This window comes from Ptychodera flava, chromosome 19 (genome assembly GCF_041260155.1).
Source record: "Ptychodera flava strain L36383 chromosome 19, AS_Pfla_20210202, whole genome shotgun sequence".
Taxonomy (NCBI): domain Eukaryota; kingdom Metazoa; phylum Hemichordata; class Enteropneusta; family Ptychoderidae; genus Ptychodera; species Ptychodera flava.
In genome coordinates this window covers 27,000,041-27,017,030 of record NC_091946.1, presented here as the reverse complement: position 1 = coordinate 27,017,030, position 16,990 = coordinate 27,000,041, and the positions used below count along the sequence as shown (strand labels likewise).

Sequence of the window (16,990 nt, the reverse complement as noted above, 5' to 3'; positions counted from 1 at the left end):
TTGAGGGCGTAGTTTATTGCTGGCTGCGGGCATGACCTATGACCCCACGACCTCATCTGGCAACGTGCGTCTGTCATTACTCACCGGTTCGGCTGAGACTCCGAAGCATATGTGATTTTAAACATGAAAGAGAACTGTTGCACAACTGACATTTAACATTTCATACGATGCTGGCAACAGGGAGGTATAGACTTCATCGTCTTTTCTCCTCAGTTTCATGTTTTCCGTGGAGTGACCTACAGCTATGGTGTCGCACTTCTCTACGGGGACAAGTTGACAAAATCGTGCACCCTGAAAGAAACAAGTGTAGATCTTTGTCCTCGAGAAATTTAGCTTATAGAAGACAAAGACCCGATATTGGCGGGTCTCCGTTTATCACAACTCCCATATTTTACGTCAATGCAGGTAAGAGTGCATACTTGAAACAGAAAACGCCAAGAGAACACTGCACCGAAAAGCGAAATTGCAAAGTGTCATGCAGTTTCACTTTCAGTTCAGTTCGAATGTGTAAAGAGTGTCATGTATTTCCTTGTTTTCACCATACTGATAATTCACCCCGCCCAAACAGTGCAAGGCAGTGCAGACTATCGTTCCTGCCCCCACCGCAGTATAAGCTGTGCCTAGTAACAACAACATAAACAATAATAATGGTAGCATGACAAGATATTGTAATAAACACTTTTCATCAAGTGCTCGGCTCAAGTAAAGATATGTGGACACAGACATTGGGATTCGATCTAAAACGGGTCGATCGCTTTCCGAAAACATTTCTGGGAGCAGCCATTAACAACTTCCGGTAACGGCGGCTCCCAGAAACACGGATGCCCCACGCTTAATGTTTATGGAACGCGATCGACGAGTTTGAACAAATTCCAAACCCCATAAACGACAAGGTTAAGTGTAGTACAGTGTTTAGTCTTCAGTAGTGATAAATCGGTACGACCAAATGCAGTAAATATGTAGCATTTCACATCAACACGCCTAGTCCAGCGGGGTGTGCTTATTTTATACTCTCCAGGGCCATCGGCATTGTAGCGCTACTAGGTGAGCGAAGGCGCAAAAACCAAAAATCACCGACCGCCTCACCATAGTGCTACAATTTTGCAGCTATATATACTACAACAATATACCCTAGTTTCTCTTTCAATGGTCTATCGTTGACCGGATGAGATTTGATGTTTTTCTAACATTGCAGACAACTTTGTTATTAAAGTGCAGTGATACTGAACAGCTAGAGAAGATGGTCGATGATGACATGTCTTGCAAGTTTCTGTTCATCACTCCGTCTCACCGTCAAAGCTTTGGAATACTTCAATTGTGTTTCATATCAGGGTTGGCTACCAGTCCATCAACACTGTGTGGAGGGACTGTGGGTGGACCTTTAGACATAAAAGTGACGACCTCTAGACATGACAGTGACGGTTTGGGCTGTATAAAGTTTAATACTGTAGTTTTCTTTAATGGTCTTTTTCAGTCCCACACATAGGACATCTGTACTCAGCGACTTTGGCAGACACCCTTCATCGATGGCACAGACTCCTTGGATACGAGGACACTATATTCGCCACGGGAACTGACGAACATGGGCTGAAAGTGCAGCAAGCTGCAGCGAGACACGATAAACCTACAAAGTTATACTGTGATGAAGTGTCACACAAGTTCAAGGTAGGTCCATCCTCCATCTTAAAGGTCGCAAATGAGACGGAGACACATTTTGAGATGGAAAAGTAAACTTACAGTTTTATTATATTGCATGCAACATACATTTACTAATAAGATGCAGGTCACGTTTGATTATCACTTATACACAACTCATTATTTATGAGCATATTATTTCTCACTGAAATTTTTTATGCCTGCAGGAATTGTTCAACGAATGTGATATTCAGTATACAGACTTTATCAGGACAACTGAGGAAAGACATTATGAAGCAGTTAATTATTTCTGGGTATGTACATAAAACACTTGATTTGAACAAGCTTTGCAAAGCCAGATATTTCTTCCACATGTTACTAGTCTAGGAAATGTACATACTGGCAGATTGTGCCAGAAACAAACAAAGGATAGAATCTCATTTCTGACAATTAATGTACGACTATAAAATAAGTAGCCTTGTACATAGGGTAGTGGACTCACTGTCAGAGGATGGTGAGTTTGAGACTCAAGCATGGTGTGTCCTTCAGAACAAGGCACTTTACTCCTCATTGCTTCGTTGTATGATGGATGATGAGTACCTCATCCTAGAAATGGGATTTTGCCTGTAAATAAATGAATTGTTTTTACTCTTTCATAGACTTGGTTCAAGTCGGTGAATTTTTAAAAAATAAAATCATTTATAATAGTTTCTCTTGTGTCTCTCCTATTTCGTACAAACCTATTCGGAGTTTGGTAGCGCAGGCCAGGTTTTCGCAGCGATTGAATGCGTTATCTTTGAGTCTGCGCAGTATAGTGAGTTAGTTTCTGCCGGATTCACCGACTTGGACTTCTTGCAAAGTACCAGCGGCCAGACGGACTGTGTACACAGTGACGTCAAGCAAATACAAAATGATTGACGGTTCCAGCCATTATTCTGGCCAATAAGGAGAACGCGTGAACTTAGTGTTAGTTGCGTCGAATAGGACCCTTTGCTGGGACTTTTATTTTCGCACGGAACAAGCTGTTCGACAACTTCTTCTTTGAACCCGATGGTTGATCATGTAGATCACTGTAGTCAGAATTGCTGGAGGCTTTTCAGCAGAGTCGATGCCGAATGCTGCATGATCTGCAACTCACATGAGTGTGCAGAAAGGGGTCAAGACTTGTACAGATGGCAAACTCTATTTCTTCACAAGACAGTGTCTTTTTTCCATCCTTGAAGAACCGGCGACGATTATCGCATTTGCAACATGGGCCCCACAAACAACATATATATTTCCACGCGTTTTCGGTGACACAAGAGAGGTCGTGCTGACTTTTCTGGGAGTGATCGCACTCGACATCTTATGAATAATATATAAGTAAATAAAAACGTCATCTCATGAATAATTTATAGCAACGCAAACCCTGCAGGAAAGCCAAGTCTGTGATTCCGGGTGAAACTCCCCCTCTATAGCGTTCACCCGACTCATCGCGTCCACTCCACTCACTCGCGCGTTTCACATGAAAGCAAAATACAAATCATTGCGTTCACTCCACCCAAACATTCACAAATCACAGACTTGAACCAAGTCTAACTCTTTCACTACCTGAGGGAGCTTATAGCTTGGGGCAAAATGGTGTTGATGTAACCAATTACAGATGTCACTTTCATAGTGCCAGTGCCAGTTAGCTAGAAGTGATTTAAAAGAACTAAAGATGTACCCAAATGTCTTTATCTGTGGGAAATCAAATCTTGTTTGCCAAAAAAGGGAGAGACAAACTTAAATTTTGTTTTGTGGGTAATCATGTTATGTGAACCCAGTGGATCAGAAAGGTTGTAAAATGAGAAGAAAAAATCAGGAACAGAGATTCACAAGCATATATGGTCAATTCCAGCTCAACTGAAATTCCTGGTGATCAGTGCTGTCCAGCGCCCTCACAGGGTGAAAGTGTAATATGTGATTCCTCCAGAGACATTAGTCAGAGGATATTAGTAGTCAGAAGTTAGGAATAAGGTTTATGACTGTTGGTGTGATTCTTTTGCTGGACACTCATTTTATAGCAGGCTGTTTAAACTTTAAATCTTCTTTTACAGTAAGAATGGGAAATCTTTTTACAACCAAAGTTTTTCAGAACTCTAATAAGCATCTTTTCCAAGAAGATTATAAATTTAATGTCATTGGTCACTGTACCACTCGATGATGCCTATATGCAATCAGAGCTGGCACTTTTTATTTGGATGGCATTTGCAATATACTTCTATTCAAAGAATATTTTTCTTGGGCACCATGCTTATAATATATAGTCAGTAAAAGCTGTCAGTTTTGGCACGTGGCCACTTTGTTTCCAATGGGTATTTCAGTTTGGATGAATAGATCAAAACTTACCAGTATCCGTGCAGAATTAGAGAGTTCATCAGCCAAACCTGTGATGTGCTGCATTAGCAAGTTTGAGAAATTAAAAAAGTATTGGTTATCATAGTTTTTGCAAAGATCAGTCTGCTAGGCTGACTGTCATTAATTTGCTCCAATATTCAGTTTTTAGCTCATATTTGGTATGTATATAAATACCAAAAAGAGCTTATATGGTGAGTTGGTGGCGTCTGTCTGTATGTATGCATGTATGTTTTAATATCTGCATTCAGTCATTTTAAAAATATGTTAATTAAGGTTCAACAATTATTACGTTAATGTTGGTTTTGGAGGTACCAGACTGTCTATTGTAATGTGAGCTGCTGTCTGCCAAAGATATAAATCTTATGATAACCAGTTGCAAGGTACAAGTTATGCATTTTCCAGAGAAGACCAGAATCTCCCTCTTCACAACAGACCATTTAGGTTGTGAATTTTAATACATGAAAATTTGAGGTGGTCCCTAATGCAAGCCTTTAATGAATAACCTAAAGGACGTGACCTTCTCTGATTGAAAATAGAGGCAGCGCTGTTCTGCAGGCATTATTAGATGAATCTAGAGTTTTAAATAAAGTTATTCTGAGAAGATAATTTTTGATCAATGTTCCATTTTCTCAGAATAAATTGATGTCTAATGGTTACATCTATGAGGGTACCTATGAAGGTTGGTATGCTGTGTCTGATGAGGCGTTTCTAACTGATTCTCAAGTCAAAGATATCCGGGATGAACGTGGAAACGTAATCAAGGTAAGTCGTATCAGTCAGACATGCCGGCAGCAAAGAAGATGTGACTCCTCATGTAGAACGTAACTTGAGGACAGATATTCAGACTCTCAATTTTTACAATTCTTTTCTGATCTACCATGTGTTGGGGCTCATTTTAAAGCTCTTGAAGTTAGAATGATTTTCACAGTCTTAGTTTTTTAGCTCATATACTAAAAAGAGCTTATATGGTGAGTCGGTGGCGTCTGTATGTTTTTGAAAATCCAAACTTTTATTTTTCCCCATAGAGTTAAAATATGGATGATGGCCATTTTGAATTTCAAATATTGATAAATGTTCAGTAATTTGTTTCTCTAGTACCAAAATTTGCACAGTGACCCCTAATTTGCATTCTTGATTTCGTAAGAGAATGGTTAGGAATTTTATTGAGGAAAGTTTGAGCAAAAGTTTAAGTCTTTTACTTTCAGGGTGCATAAAGTTTCCCTCTAATATCCCTGTGCTTATCATGGCACCAAGACTCTTGAGAACATTTTGTGATGTACAATGTATAGTCAGTTTACAGGTTGTCTGACTTTTCGTGTTCCAAAAATGCTCCTCTTTAAGAGCCTTAAAATTATTATCACAAATAGATAAGCCATGATGTAACAGCACAAAAATAAGTGTTTCAAGGTCACAACAAGTTGTCTGATATGTCGTAAACTCAAATTTCTCGACTTGAAAATACCCACAAGTATCATGAGTAGATACATGAAACTAACTGCACAAAATAACTGTTCTGAATTTGCTATCATTGCCTCAAAGGAAACTAAACCAGAACTTTGCAATGCCTTCAGTGATGTATACAATCTGAACACAATTTACTGGTAGTTACATCCCTCGTAGCCTTGACTCCTACAAGTCAATGAACTCGTGTTTCCTGGATAGATAAGTTCTTTTCAGTGGAGTTAATTTTGTCCCTTAGTATGTACAGAACACCTGCATGTCTGAATAACAGGTCCAAAGATATCATTAAAACTCATTTGCCAGCAAAGCTTGATTTCATCTAATTTATGAAGCTGAGTCTAGTGACACTGATGGTGATATGACGCAGGAACAGCAGATGCTCTGTCATAATCTCTCACTAGATAGTGAGTAGATCCCAATTTAATATCAAATCTTGCCCGGGGTCATATATCGATACTTGAGGTTATATGGATGGCCTTGTTCTAGACAGTCATATCTCAGATTTTTCACTGTTTTTGGAGCACGAGAATGTAGAGTGGAAAACCTCGCAGCCTTGAACTTGTGTATCATTGTCTTGTAAATTTTCACACACAGTGTACCGGTAGACTTTCTCTGTCAGTCAAATCAGAAAAAAATCATTGGTAATTGAAAAATATACTGTATGCTCCTCTCAACTTTCATGATATTATCATGGGTGAGGAATTCTGTTCCGAATCAGATGTTCCCTAATCCGGTATCAAATATAATTTCCAGTGTTTCAGTTTGTTGCTGTATCACATATGGCGTATCTTTTAACGTTATGTAAACAACAGTGTCTGGTCAAAATTCCATTCACAGGCATTTCATGTTATGTCTTGGAGGTAATCTATAACCATGAACTTTGTCAGATTTGTACCCATGGTATCGAACTAGAAACGAACCTTTTCAGTATACCGGTATCACCAGATGTTACACAAACACATAATTACAAATCCTCTTGTCTTTGAGGAAGAAAACATGTTTCTAAGCTTCAATCATTTGCTTATACCAGTACCTGAAATAAAGGGCCCTTGGTAAATATAAAATTGAAAAAACTGAAAGGCTACAAAAAAAGATATGTCCCAAACAAAACTGAGAATGTCACTTATTTCTTATATCAACATTGTTTCATGTTTATCTTTTTTGTGCATTTTATTGGATGTAGGTATCCATGGAAACTGGTAATCCAGTGGAATGGACTCAAGAGAAGAACTACATGTTTAGATTGAGTGACTTTGGAGCGAGATTACAAAAGTGGCTTGAAGATAATCCCAATGGTAAAAAAAATAAGAAACTACCAACTCATTGAACTGCTGTGTTCCAAACGTTGTTGAATCAATATTAACAAATTAATCCCTAAGATGCTTAAATAAGGAATGATTGTGCAAACCCTGAACCCTGTGGTTCAGTCTTCATAGGGTTTATCATTCAAGAAGTCGGCTGTCCTTTTCTTTTCAAAAGTTGGTATGAAAAATGAGAAAAATCACAATTTTGTTGCCGTTTTGGGTCTTCCTATGGCAACTCAGTCTCTGTTTATACTCTTCTCATTTACAAAAGTGTTGTCAGCATCATACGCAGCAATCAAGTAAACTATCATCATTATCATCATCATCATCTTTATCATCATCATCATCATTGTTATCAACATCATTATCATGGTTGCCATTAACACCATCATCATTATCATCATTAAATTTTTCATCACCTAACTAATAACCCTTGTTTCTTTTCATTCATGTACTTACTCAAGACTCTCATTGAAAATTGTCTTGTCTCTTCCTTGTTATATAAGCAATTAAACCTGCAAAATTCATAGGCATTGTCCAGCAATGGATCCAGGAAGGCTTGCCAGACTTGTCAGTCTCCAGACAACGTGACAGGCTAGAGTGGGGCATTCCAGTACCTGGGGATGAGACGCAAACTGTAAGTCACTCAAATCTCACAAAACTCTCTAAATTAGTCATGTGGTATGCTGTTATGATAATACGCTTTTTAATACGCTCATACCAATCATGGTACAGTAGATATTTACATGGTGAGGTTTAGACAGGCGCAAACAAATGAAACAAGTTTTAGATTTGTACAAGAATATGAATTGCTGACTTGGCACCAGCTTCGGCAAATATTGAAAGTACAAAATCCCATATGTGTTATGTCCAATTTAGATTTTAATTTTATAATTAGATACGTAAACACTTTCCCATAACCACCAATTTAGGTCATGACCTATGTTTTCTGTATTTCAAATGTATTGAGGTCACTTAAAATATTAACAGCTGATGGCAAGAGGATAAAAATAACCTACAGTTCCTGTGGCAGCTGTATTGGAAGTTGTACTGCCCATGGCCACAACATATTAACGCGATCTTATGCATGTAGGATTTCAGAAATGAGACCAGCCATCAAGTTGAACATGTAGTTATTTACAAATGCGAATGATTCTTCAGTTTTTAAAAAATTTTGATGTGATAATTATTATTCTTATCTTTGAGAATTTGCAAGCAGGCAATATTTGAGGTACTTTTAGTAAATTTTGAAACACAGTAAGCAAACTAGAGTAGAGACTAGAGAAAGTATTCGTAAATGTCATTGTTAAATTCACACAAACACTACCAGTAGCTTTGAAATACATACATAATTTTTTTTCTTTCATTTGAATGATTGCAAAAGTAAAAGTTACATGTGTTAAACCACTTTAAATTTGTCTTTGATCTAAAATTTGCAAAATATTTGAATTTTTTCAACTTGATTTCAAACTCTAGTGAATCAGACAGTAGTATGTAACTATGATACGACATGATATATTTTTATCCAACAGATCTATGTATGGTTAGATGCATTGGTCAATTATCTGACTGTCTGTGGTTACCCACACAACACTCGACTCTGGCCTGGTGTCAACCTTGTTGGTAAAGATATCCTGAAGTGAGTTAGAAAAATTACAGATATAGAGTATACTCATTGTTCATTAGTTGCAAGTTATTTAGACATAGGCAGCCTTATTGGGTGCTTCTACTCCAGCCCTATAATCCAACTCGTACACCAAGAAACTTTAACATCTACAACCTGCAAAACCATATCTAAACCTAAACTATGAGACGCACTACCACTCAACATCAGAGAATCCCCAAACTTAGAAACTTTAAAAAGAAAACTGAAAACGCACATGTTCTTCAGAGCATACAGTGTGGTTTAGCCTAGGGCACCATAGAGCAAGACACTGTTTTTGGAGTTTGAAAAAACTTTACTGATTGATTGATTAATTTTACTGATTGATTAACTCTTTTCTTTAAAAGGTTATGTTGTAAGGTAGGATACACTGTGAAACTGAGAGACATAACTTTTGACAAAACTTCCTGCAAGGAAACTTTAAATTATTTCGTTTCAAAGTCAAGGATGAAATCAGGGGGTCATCATGCAGAATTTGGTTCTAGAGAAATAAATTACACAATATTTCCCGATACTTGACATTCAAAATGGCCGCCATGCCTGTGGGTAACTCTGTGGGGAAAAATAAAATTTTCAATTTTCATAAAAATAAGCCCAGTGAAAAGTTTATTTATTTAATGAGCTTCAAAATGAGCCCCCACAATTGGTAAACTACAATTGTATTGTAAGAGTATGAGAGTTGGAATAGTCTGTCTCTGAGGTGCATATTCTACCTTAAAGCTGCTCACAAACTCTCAAAATAAAGTAAACATATTCCTCACAAAATACTGGTATTCTGAAAACTGACATGATTAAACGTTTATAGTCACTGCATTTTGTTCTGTGTTCAACTGTAAGTCCAACTAGTCTGCTTTGATGAATGGAGTTTGAACTTAGAATCCAGTTGTTAATGTTTTTGATGTCAAACTGTAGTATCAATGATCATGGTATTTGATATGTTGAAAAAGTTTTGTCAAGTTGATTGTACGGCCTATTTTTGTCGTCCCAGATTCCATGCAGTGTATTGGCCAGCATTTCTGATGGCAGCAGATCTTCCTCCTCCGAGATCTGTTCTGTGTCATTCCCATTGGACAGTTAACGGACAGAAGGTGAGCATACAAACACATGCATCCAAAAATTCTGCATCATATCTCACTATCATACATGCATTATCCAGAAAGATATACAGATATTATCTTAACATCCAAAAACATTCCCTGTTGAAAAGACCGATGACTATCCCATCCCTGTCGTCTTCAACACAAACTCAGAAGTATTTTCAGTCTTGAATCATCATGAGACAGACTTGAATTCCAAAGGGCAGAGACAACTCGGCCTTGACTTATCATATATTCACTTGGAAACCAATTATTCATGGCCTCTGGGTATGTTGTATGGCACAGGCATAATTGTAAAAGTGATGTGCAGTGTAAAAGACTTTAGTCAGACTGGTATTTTGTTACAAATCTATTGCGCACCTTTTAGCATTTATTCTTCTTAGAGCACACTGATTGCATGGTTGAACAAGATATGATCGCCGCTGTGTCAAATTATTTGCATATTGTGTACAATTCTTACTGAATAAAGTTAGGCACATGTAATTTTGCAAGCAAAAATCAAAGGCAGCACAGAAGATATTACAGCCATATTGGCCTTGTACAAAACAATTGTGTAGCTTACAAAATGTAAAATTCATTGTTTTATCATTATTTACCTACATTTTGATAGTTTGGTGCAATAAATTTAAGCAAAATTTTGTTTCATATCCATTAATGACGCTCATCTTGACCATAGACCACTAAACCAGCAAAAGGTCAAATCGGAGGTCAAACATCATCCCTCAACTAAGGTCAAGGCACTCTGCACCCAATGATCATTGTGCTACAGTGTCTGAAATCTTTCAGAAGTCATTGGACTCTACAACCTCCATAGGGTACAGATGTGTAATAACCTCATATTATCAAAAGCATTTACATACTGATTGTACAGGATATGTGAATTCTTTCAGAAGTTATTGAAGTGTACAACTCCCAAAGCAGTATTGGTGTATAATAGCCTTATATTATTTAAAGCGACTGTGCTTGCAGCGTTCTGTTAATGTTGTAGAATTCACGTAATGTGGGTACATGCTGCTGGTTACAAATTTAACTCAAGAGGTGCACTCGCCCTCAGGGCAGTGTTCGAAAACAGCAAGACTGTATGCAATAGAGGGCGCTGTTCACAGCTTGCATTTGCCCAGAAATAAAATGACATAAAAAAACCCACTTTCCATCTTTTCCGCAGATGTCAAAGAGTAAAGGAAATGTTGTGGATCCTTTTGAAAAAGTCAAAACTTACACAAAAGATGGATTAAGATATTTTCTGATGAGAGAAGGGGTGCCTCATTCTGATGGTGGTAAGATGGAAATCATCTTTTAGTGGTTTTGGTTTTTTTGTGTGTTTTTTATGTTGTTATTGTCGGTGTTGTTGTTGTTTTGCTTTTTGTCACAAAACCATGTCAGAATAATCAACAACAGGAATAAAATGCAGGTCTGAAGATCAATGCTGTCTTACCATTTGTCGAATATTTTGAAGATGCTATCAAAAAAATCACTTTACCTCAAGTAATTGCTTTAGGTAAATTTTTACTTTTGTAACATGAAATACATATACCTGTGGTGCTGTTCCCTGTTTCCTTTCTTTCCAATATCTGTAATCGGCAAAAGTTCAGACAGAAAAGTAAAGATACAGAAGAGGGTGAGGATACACGCCGTTTTTTACACACTATCATTGTCAGGTCAATTGATACCAAATCACAATGTGTATCTATATCTTTGCAGGACAAATTTATGAAAACAATGTCAATGTGTAATCACGGTCCCTCCACAAGGAGGGACTGTGGTAAAATATATATATCTTTGAATGGCCAAGTCTGTTGAAATACATGCAACGGAGTCTTCATATGGTCAAGTCTCATAAAATATATTGTATGGCACATCTGTAATGAACAAACTGCATCCAATGGAAACAGACACTGGTGGAAAAGGATCAATCAGATCTTTATAAAATGGAAAGCTAATTTAAATGTCATCATCCAATAGTACGCTGTTTTGCATATTCATCAAACTTCTCCAACCATAACACATGTGTTTGGTCGTAGATTACAGTGACGAAAAAGTGGTCAGGTACTTGAATGCAGAGTTAGTGGACACATTTGGAAATTTATTGTCCAGATGTACCGGCAAAGCTCTCAATCCTCAGCAGATTTTTCCAGCTTTTGATGAGACTTCATTCCCACCAGTTTGGAATGACGGATGCCGAGTGCGCAAGGAAGACTATGAACTGATACAGAGCATGCAGCAGTTACCTGGTGAGTCGTGTGTTTTGAGTTGAACCTACCTTGTAATGAATCAATAAATGAATAACCAAATGAATGAATGAACAAAGGAATCATTGGACAATGAACGACCAAACAAATGAACGAAAAACTGGGTCAATGACCACAAATCAGTAAATGCATAAGCAAATGAATGAACGAATGAATGACCAATTTAATCAATGAACAAATCAAAGACTTTGTGGCCAAATGAATGGATGAACAAGTGAATCAATGAGTGAATAAATAAATAAATAAAGAATTGAATAAATGAACAAATTTATGAATACATGTACACCAGACGGAACACAAACGCACAATTTATTTGGCAACATTCGTGGATGTCGCAAAATCAATAATGTCAATGTCGGTCCAGACTCTGACATATTAATTCTTGGATAGTTACCCACTGAATATTTGCTTACCAGGCACCTACCCCGAACCCTTCCCTTACCTAAGCCCAGCTGGTTAGCTGGAAATATTCAAGTGTATTATGTCAAGGAGGTAACACTCCTCAGCAAAATGTTCCATATACTCACAGCGCAATCTCACACTGGAAAGGAACACTAATAGCAACCATTCTTGATTTAAGACAGAAGAGATTAATTTCCAAAGAGACAAAATGTCTAAAGACTGAACACAGATTATTATCAAGATGAGAGACAGCATGTCTTAGCTTCATGCCTGTCTTCAGCTTGCTTGTAGCATGTACAGTAATGTGTGCGTGAACAGATTTGTGTTGAATATCATCTGCATAGTCAAGAGTGTAACTTCTATGTACTGGTATGGTAAGGAGGTTGTACATGTAAACGGCTCACAAGAGTCAGCCTTATGTCTTCAAAACAGATCGTGATACAAGGTGTATTGAAGACGCATGTACGAATTGCAGAGACGGTACTTAATGCTGAAAGACTCATGACGCGGCTCTCAGACACCGGTAATTGAATCAAGACATGACATGAGCACGAAGTTTATTCATGAGTAGACTTCAAAGGCAGTAAAAAAAATATCTGATTTCATCGTTTCTGGAACAGTTCTGATGAGAATAGGAGATGATCACTGCTGGATAACAAGACTGAGAGCCAATGAGAAAACCTTGCTGTCGTATACTCTGCAAGACAAATTTCAGTCTTCTGTGGTTATTGATATATGCCTTGCAGACATTAACCAACGAACCTGGAATATCACCTTCTTTAAGTAGAGACTAGAAATACATGAAATTCAGTTATTGAAATAAATCTCCTGATAATTTTTATTTCACTGTCGCTCATCATGTTAAAAATCATACCAATGTGCTTATTGCTGAGAACATGATGAAACAGATGTACAGGCATAGTAATATAAAAACAAAGGCTGTGTATAGCTGTCTTGCAAGGTTTTTTATGATCAGTTTATTTTCTTTTATTGCATTGTCAAACTAATCTATGGAAACAGCTTCAACAGGTGTGCTAATCCTATAACCAATAATGTTACATCCTCCGTTAAACACTGCAGGTCAGCCCTGAATGTAAAAATCTAATAAATGTATAATAAACCCCACAAACTCCTCTAACAGTGGCACGGAAACATTTGTCTGAAAATAATATGACATCTTCTGGCTTATTTTAAAAATCTTGTAAACAAGCTAGTCTAATTTGTGAGAGCATTGTATTCATAAATGAAACAGAAGTAGAGAAAATTACAATCGCCGTGGTAGCCTGTGTCACCAATCAGCTGATGTTAGCGAATTCAGCACAAAACACGGCAGGTGCCACCTGTGACATTGTATTGGTAATCTTCCTAAGTAATGAGGTGCGAGGCCACTAACAGCTTTTAAAAGTGTTGCGCAGATTTCGAACGTGATCCGCTGTCAAACAGGAAGTCAGCGTGGATCACTGCAAATTGAAAAGATAGGATCGCATTTTCCCCGTATTGTGATTTGCGCATCACGTGCACTGAGGTCAGTAATGCATTCCTTGAGAATGCAAACACACAATGCGATATCTCTTTCCGTGATGAACTTGCAATGAACTCATATCTAGCGTTTGAACATCTTCACATTTTTAAACATCATTATTAGTAAAATGTAGAGAGAGTGCAGCAACAGATTGTTTACATTGTTTTGACAGAGTTTACAATCTTGATACATTGAAAATTTCTAGGATGATTTTTTCGTTTTCTCGGTCACTCTTTTCAGCTCTTTACGTAGATGTTTATCTTTAGTATCAGTAAGAGGGTTTTTTCAGAAAGGTGGATGATAGAAAGGACAATTTAAACTCTAACATCATTACCACTCTGTGTGTTTTTAAGCAACTTAGCAATTTTCGCCCGCATTCCCCACCCTCCACCTTTTTTCCCTATACAAACGCCTGCACTTATGTATGCAGAATTTATGAAGCAATGGTCTTCTCCGTTGCAAACATCTTAATCGGCTTTACGTGCGAGATTAAACTAGAGGTGTCAGCTTGTCTATTCATATTAAAACCTACTTTAAGATGTGTATCATGATACACACTTGTAACAGGTATAGCGTGTCATTGAGACAATGGTATGTGATAGCATTACAAAATTCTCGACTGAAAGTGAGAGTCATGTCGCTATTGCCACCTTTGTAGCATGATAAGCTCACTTTTTGAACAACACTTCACCGTACATCCTCATGTTATGACAAATACTACACTTTTCTTTCTTTTAACAATAGACATTTTATAGGATGTCACGATTTTTCAGTGGCTAATCTCTATTTATTTTGCTTTATTTCACCCCGTAAAACAGATCTCGTCAACTCACACTACATCAACTTTGAAGTTTACAAGGCCATTGACGCTGTCATGGCATGCCTACGGCAAGCCAACGGATTCGTGCAATTCTATCAACCGTGGACTCTCAAAAACCAACCGGAAAATTCGAAATGGCTGAACACAGTCCTTCACGTTGCCATAGAATCACTGAGGGTTTGTGGGATACTTTTGCAACCTGTGACCCCATCATTGTCGGATACACTTTTAACACGACTTGGTATTCCTGCAGATCACAGGAAGTGGCAACACTTAGACTGTTTTGTGAATTTCCATGGAGACAGAAATCCCTACGAAGGGTTCCCATTGGGCAAGGACCCAGGTGCATTAATTACTCGGTTCAAAAGGTGATTGTAATTTTTAAAAGAGTAAAAATTAAGTCTACCTATCAATGACTACAGTCATAAATCTTATTGTAAGTTGATTTTGCCGATTTCAAATGTACACTAAAGGTTAGGGAACTGTAAAAATGTTGAAATCTACAATTCCTCAATGCAATTATGTAGAAAATATACTTTTGTGGAAATTTTAGCAAAAAGCAGACTTTTGTGAGGGTTTTTAAGTGCTAGATAAATTTAGCCTACAATCTTGCCAGCCAGTCAACATCTAGCGATATACTAATGATGTGAAAGTCTTTCTTTCACATCATGAATTTATTTGGGAGATGTAAACTGACTGATTTAATCCCCTGATAAAGTCAACACATAGGTGATTAAGCAACGTTATGGACTAACAGCAGTGTTTGGTCAAATGATCAGATGTTGAAGGAAGAGGAGACTGTTGATAGAAATCATATTTTTATACAGTTCTTCACTGGAAATATCACAGATATCATCAAAATTATAAGGATATATGAATTTTGTGATTCTCACCGCTGAAACTCCATGCAGAAGGTGCAAAATTGAGAAATAAGAATGATTTTGGAGTAAATCACTCGGTGTCTGACATTTGACAACAGTTTTCAATGTTAGGGGAAGATGTGCCTCGTAATGTGTTGTCATGCTGATTGATGCTATTCCAGGGAGTCCACAAGAAGCAAAGTGTGTGCACTGCTGTATACTCACTGGGTTTTGTATGTATCCATACATCCTTTCTCATATTGGAAGGGTACCATTTACATGCATTCGATCTTGGGAACTTAAAATTAGAGCGGGCCACCAAAATGGAAACTTCTTAGAAAGGGTCCTAGTTTCTCACGGTTTTAGCAAAAGCCATGCTTAAATCAAGATCATATTTTATTGAATTGACATGTTTGGTAGATGGTACGAAAAGATCGTGACACTGTAAGCTTAATGCTCTAGATACCCACGTTCCTGTTCTGCATAAACTTGTTTGTCGTAAATTGCAACCGTTTGCGTAGCTGTTTTGTTATACTCATAAACTCAGACATAGGTTATTATTGAGTTTATGATACAAAGAATTACATTTCAGTAATAAACAAAATATTGACGTGAAGATAAGTCAACTGTTTATCTATTTTCCTTCCCTAACTATTCTTTTGTTGTCCCCGGAGCTGAGGTTATGCAACCCTAAGCTTTGTTTGTAAATAAACATGTTTTATCACTTGCTACTTTGTACTTTAAGATATATTTTCATAGCTTCATTTATCTTTGTCATCAGAATATCTAAGTCTTCTCCTTTCTTTTCAATCTCAAAATTTTGCATCATTTGATGGGCAATTAGGAAGCCAAAGCAGACCCAGTATTTTTGCATGATCCTCCAACAGTCGAGACTGGAATGACATTGTGTGTGATAAAAGCGAGCAGGCGCCATAAAAATAATAAATTTTTACATAGTGATTTACAATTTGCCACGAAATCGAAGGTCCGAATGTTATTTATCGTTGAATACATGAAGTTAATGAGTAACACGTAAAGGTCATGCGCAGGAAAGAATTGCCTCTATCCCAAAGTTTTGCAGTATTTTCGGTTTAAAAGTTCGGACAACCACCAATATCAGTGCAAAATTGAAGTTCACAGATTGAATAAATTGGAAAAGCGCCTTCTCCCGCAAAAATGAATAGGGCTGCTTGGAAATGACGTCATTGTTATCTCATTGATATGCAAAATGCATATTTGTATGCAAATTTAAATTACATTTGTGGAATTACACATTCACGAACCACAAAAATACAACTTGAAAGGCAACTGCTAATGTTACGATGAACACGAAAAGACGATAACGGCTCAACTCGAGACAACAAGCTTCAATTTGTCTGCGTATCAAGCAGCATGGTCTCATGTCACGTGTGTACATCTATATTTAGTGACAAAACGTGTAACCGTGAACAGCACTACTCTCTTGTTGAACTTCTGAGACCATTGACCATAACCGTGAACAGCACTACTCTCTTGTTGAACTTCTGAGACCATTGACCATAACCGTGAACAGCACTACTCTCTTGTTGAACTTCTGAGACCATTGACCATAACCGTGA

The 16,990-nt window shown here is 37.5% G+C and overlaps 1 protein-coding gene across 2 annotated transcripts; it reads left to right on the top strand.

Annotated features, from left to right (window-relative positions):
• The first annotated feature begins 20 nt into the window (after window positions 1–20).
• On the top strand, window positions 21–16,013 carry LOC139119118 (methionine--tRNA ligase, mitochondrial-like). 2 transcript variants are annotated; one of them, XM_070682761.1, is made up of 11 exons: window positions 21–405; window positions 1,475–1,665; window positions 1,863–1,949; window positions 4,648–4,776; window positions 6,659–6,770; window positions 7,286–7,416; window positions 8,312–8,418; window positions 9,431–9,530; window positions 10,705–10,816; window positions 11,561–11,770; window positions 14,531–16,013. In XM_070682761.1, the coding sequence occupies exons 1-11, from the start codon at window positions 168–170 to the stop codon at window positions 14,902–14,904; spliced, it is 1,791 nt and encodes a 596-aa protein (XP_070538862.1). In that variant the 5' UTR covers window positions 21–167; the 3' UTR covers window positions 14,905–16,013. The 2 variants fall into 2 exon arrangements, with proteins under 2 accessions (XP_070538862.1, XP_070538863.1); XM_070682762.1 differs by lacking the exon at window positions 14,531–16,013 and adding an exon at window positions 12,623–12,788 and having other exon boundaries at window positions 36–405.
• Window positions 16,014–16,990: the final 977 nt, after the last annotated feature.

Coding starts and splice junctions, on each gene's coding strand:
- LOC139119118 (XM_070682761.1), top strand. CDS start 168: ATGCTGGCAACAGGGAGGTATAGACTTCATCGTCTTTTCTCCTCAGTT. Junction 6,771..7,285: donor GCTTGAAGATAATCCCAATG/GTAAAAAAAATA, acceptor TTGTTATATAAG/CAATTAAACCTGCAAAATTC. Junction 10,817..11,560: donor GGTGCCTCATTCTGATGGTG/GTAAGATGGAAA, acceptor GTTTGGTCGTAG/ATTACAGTGACGAAAAAGTG.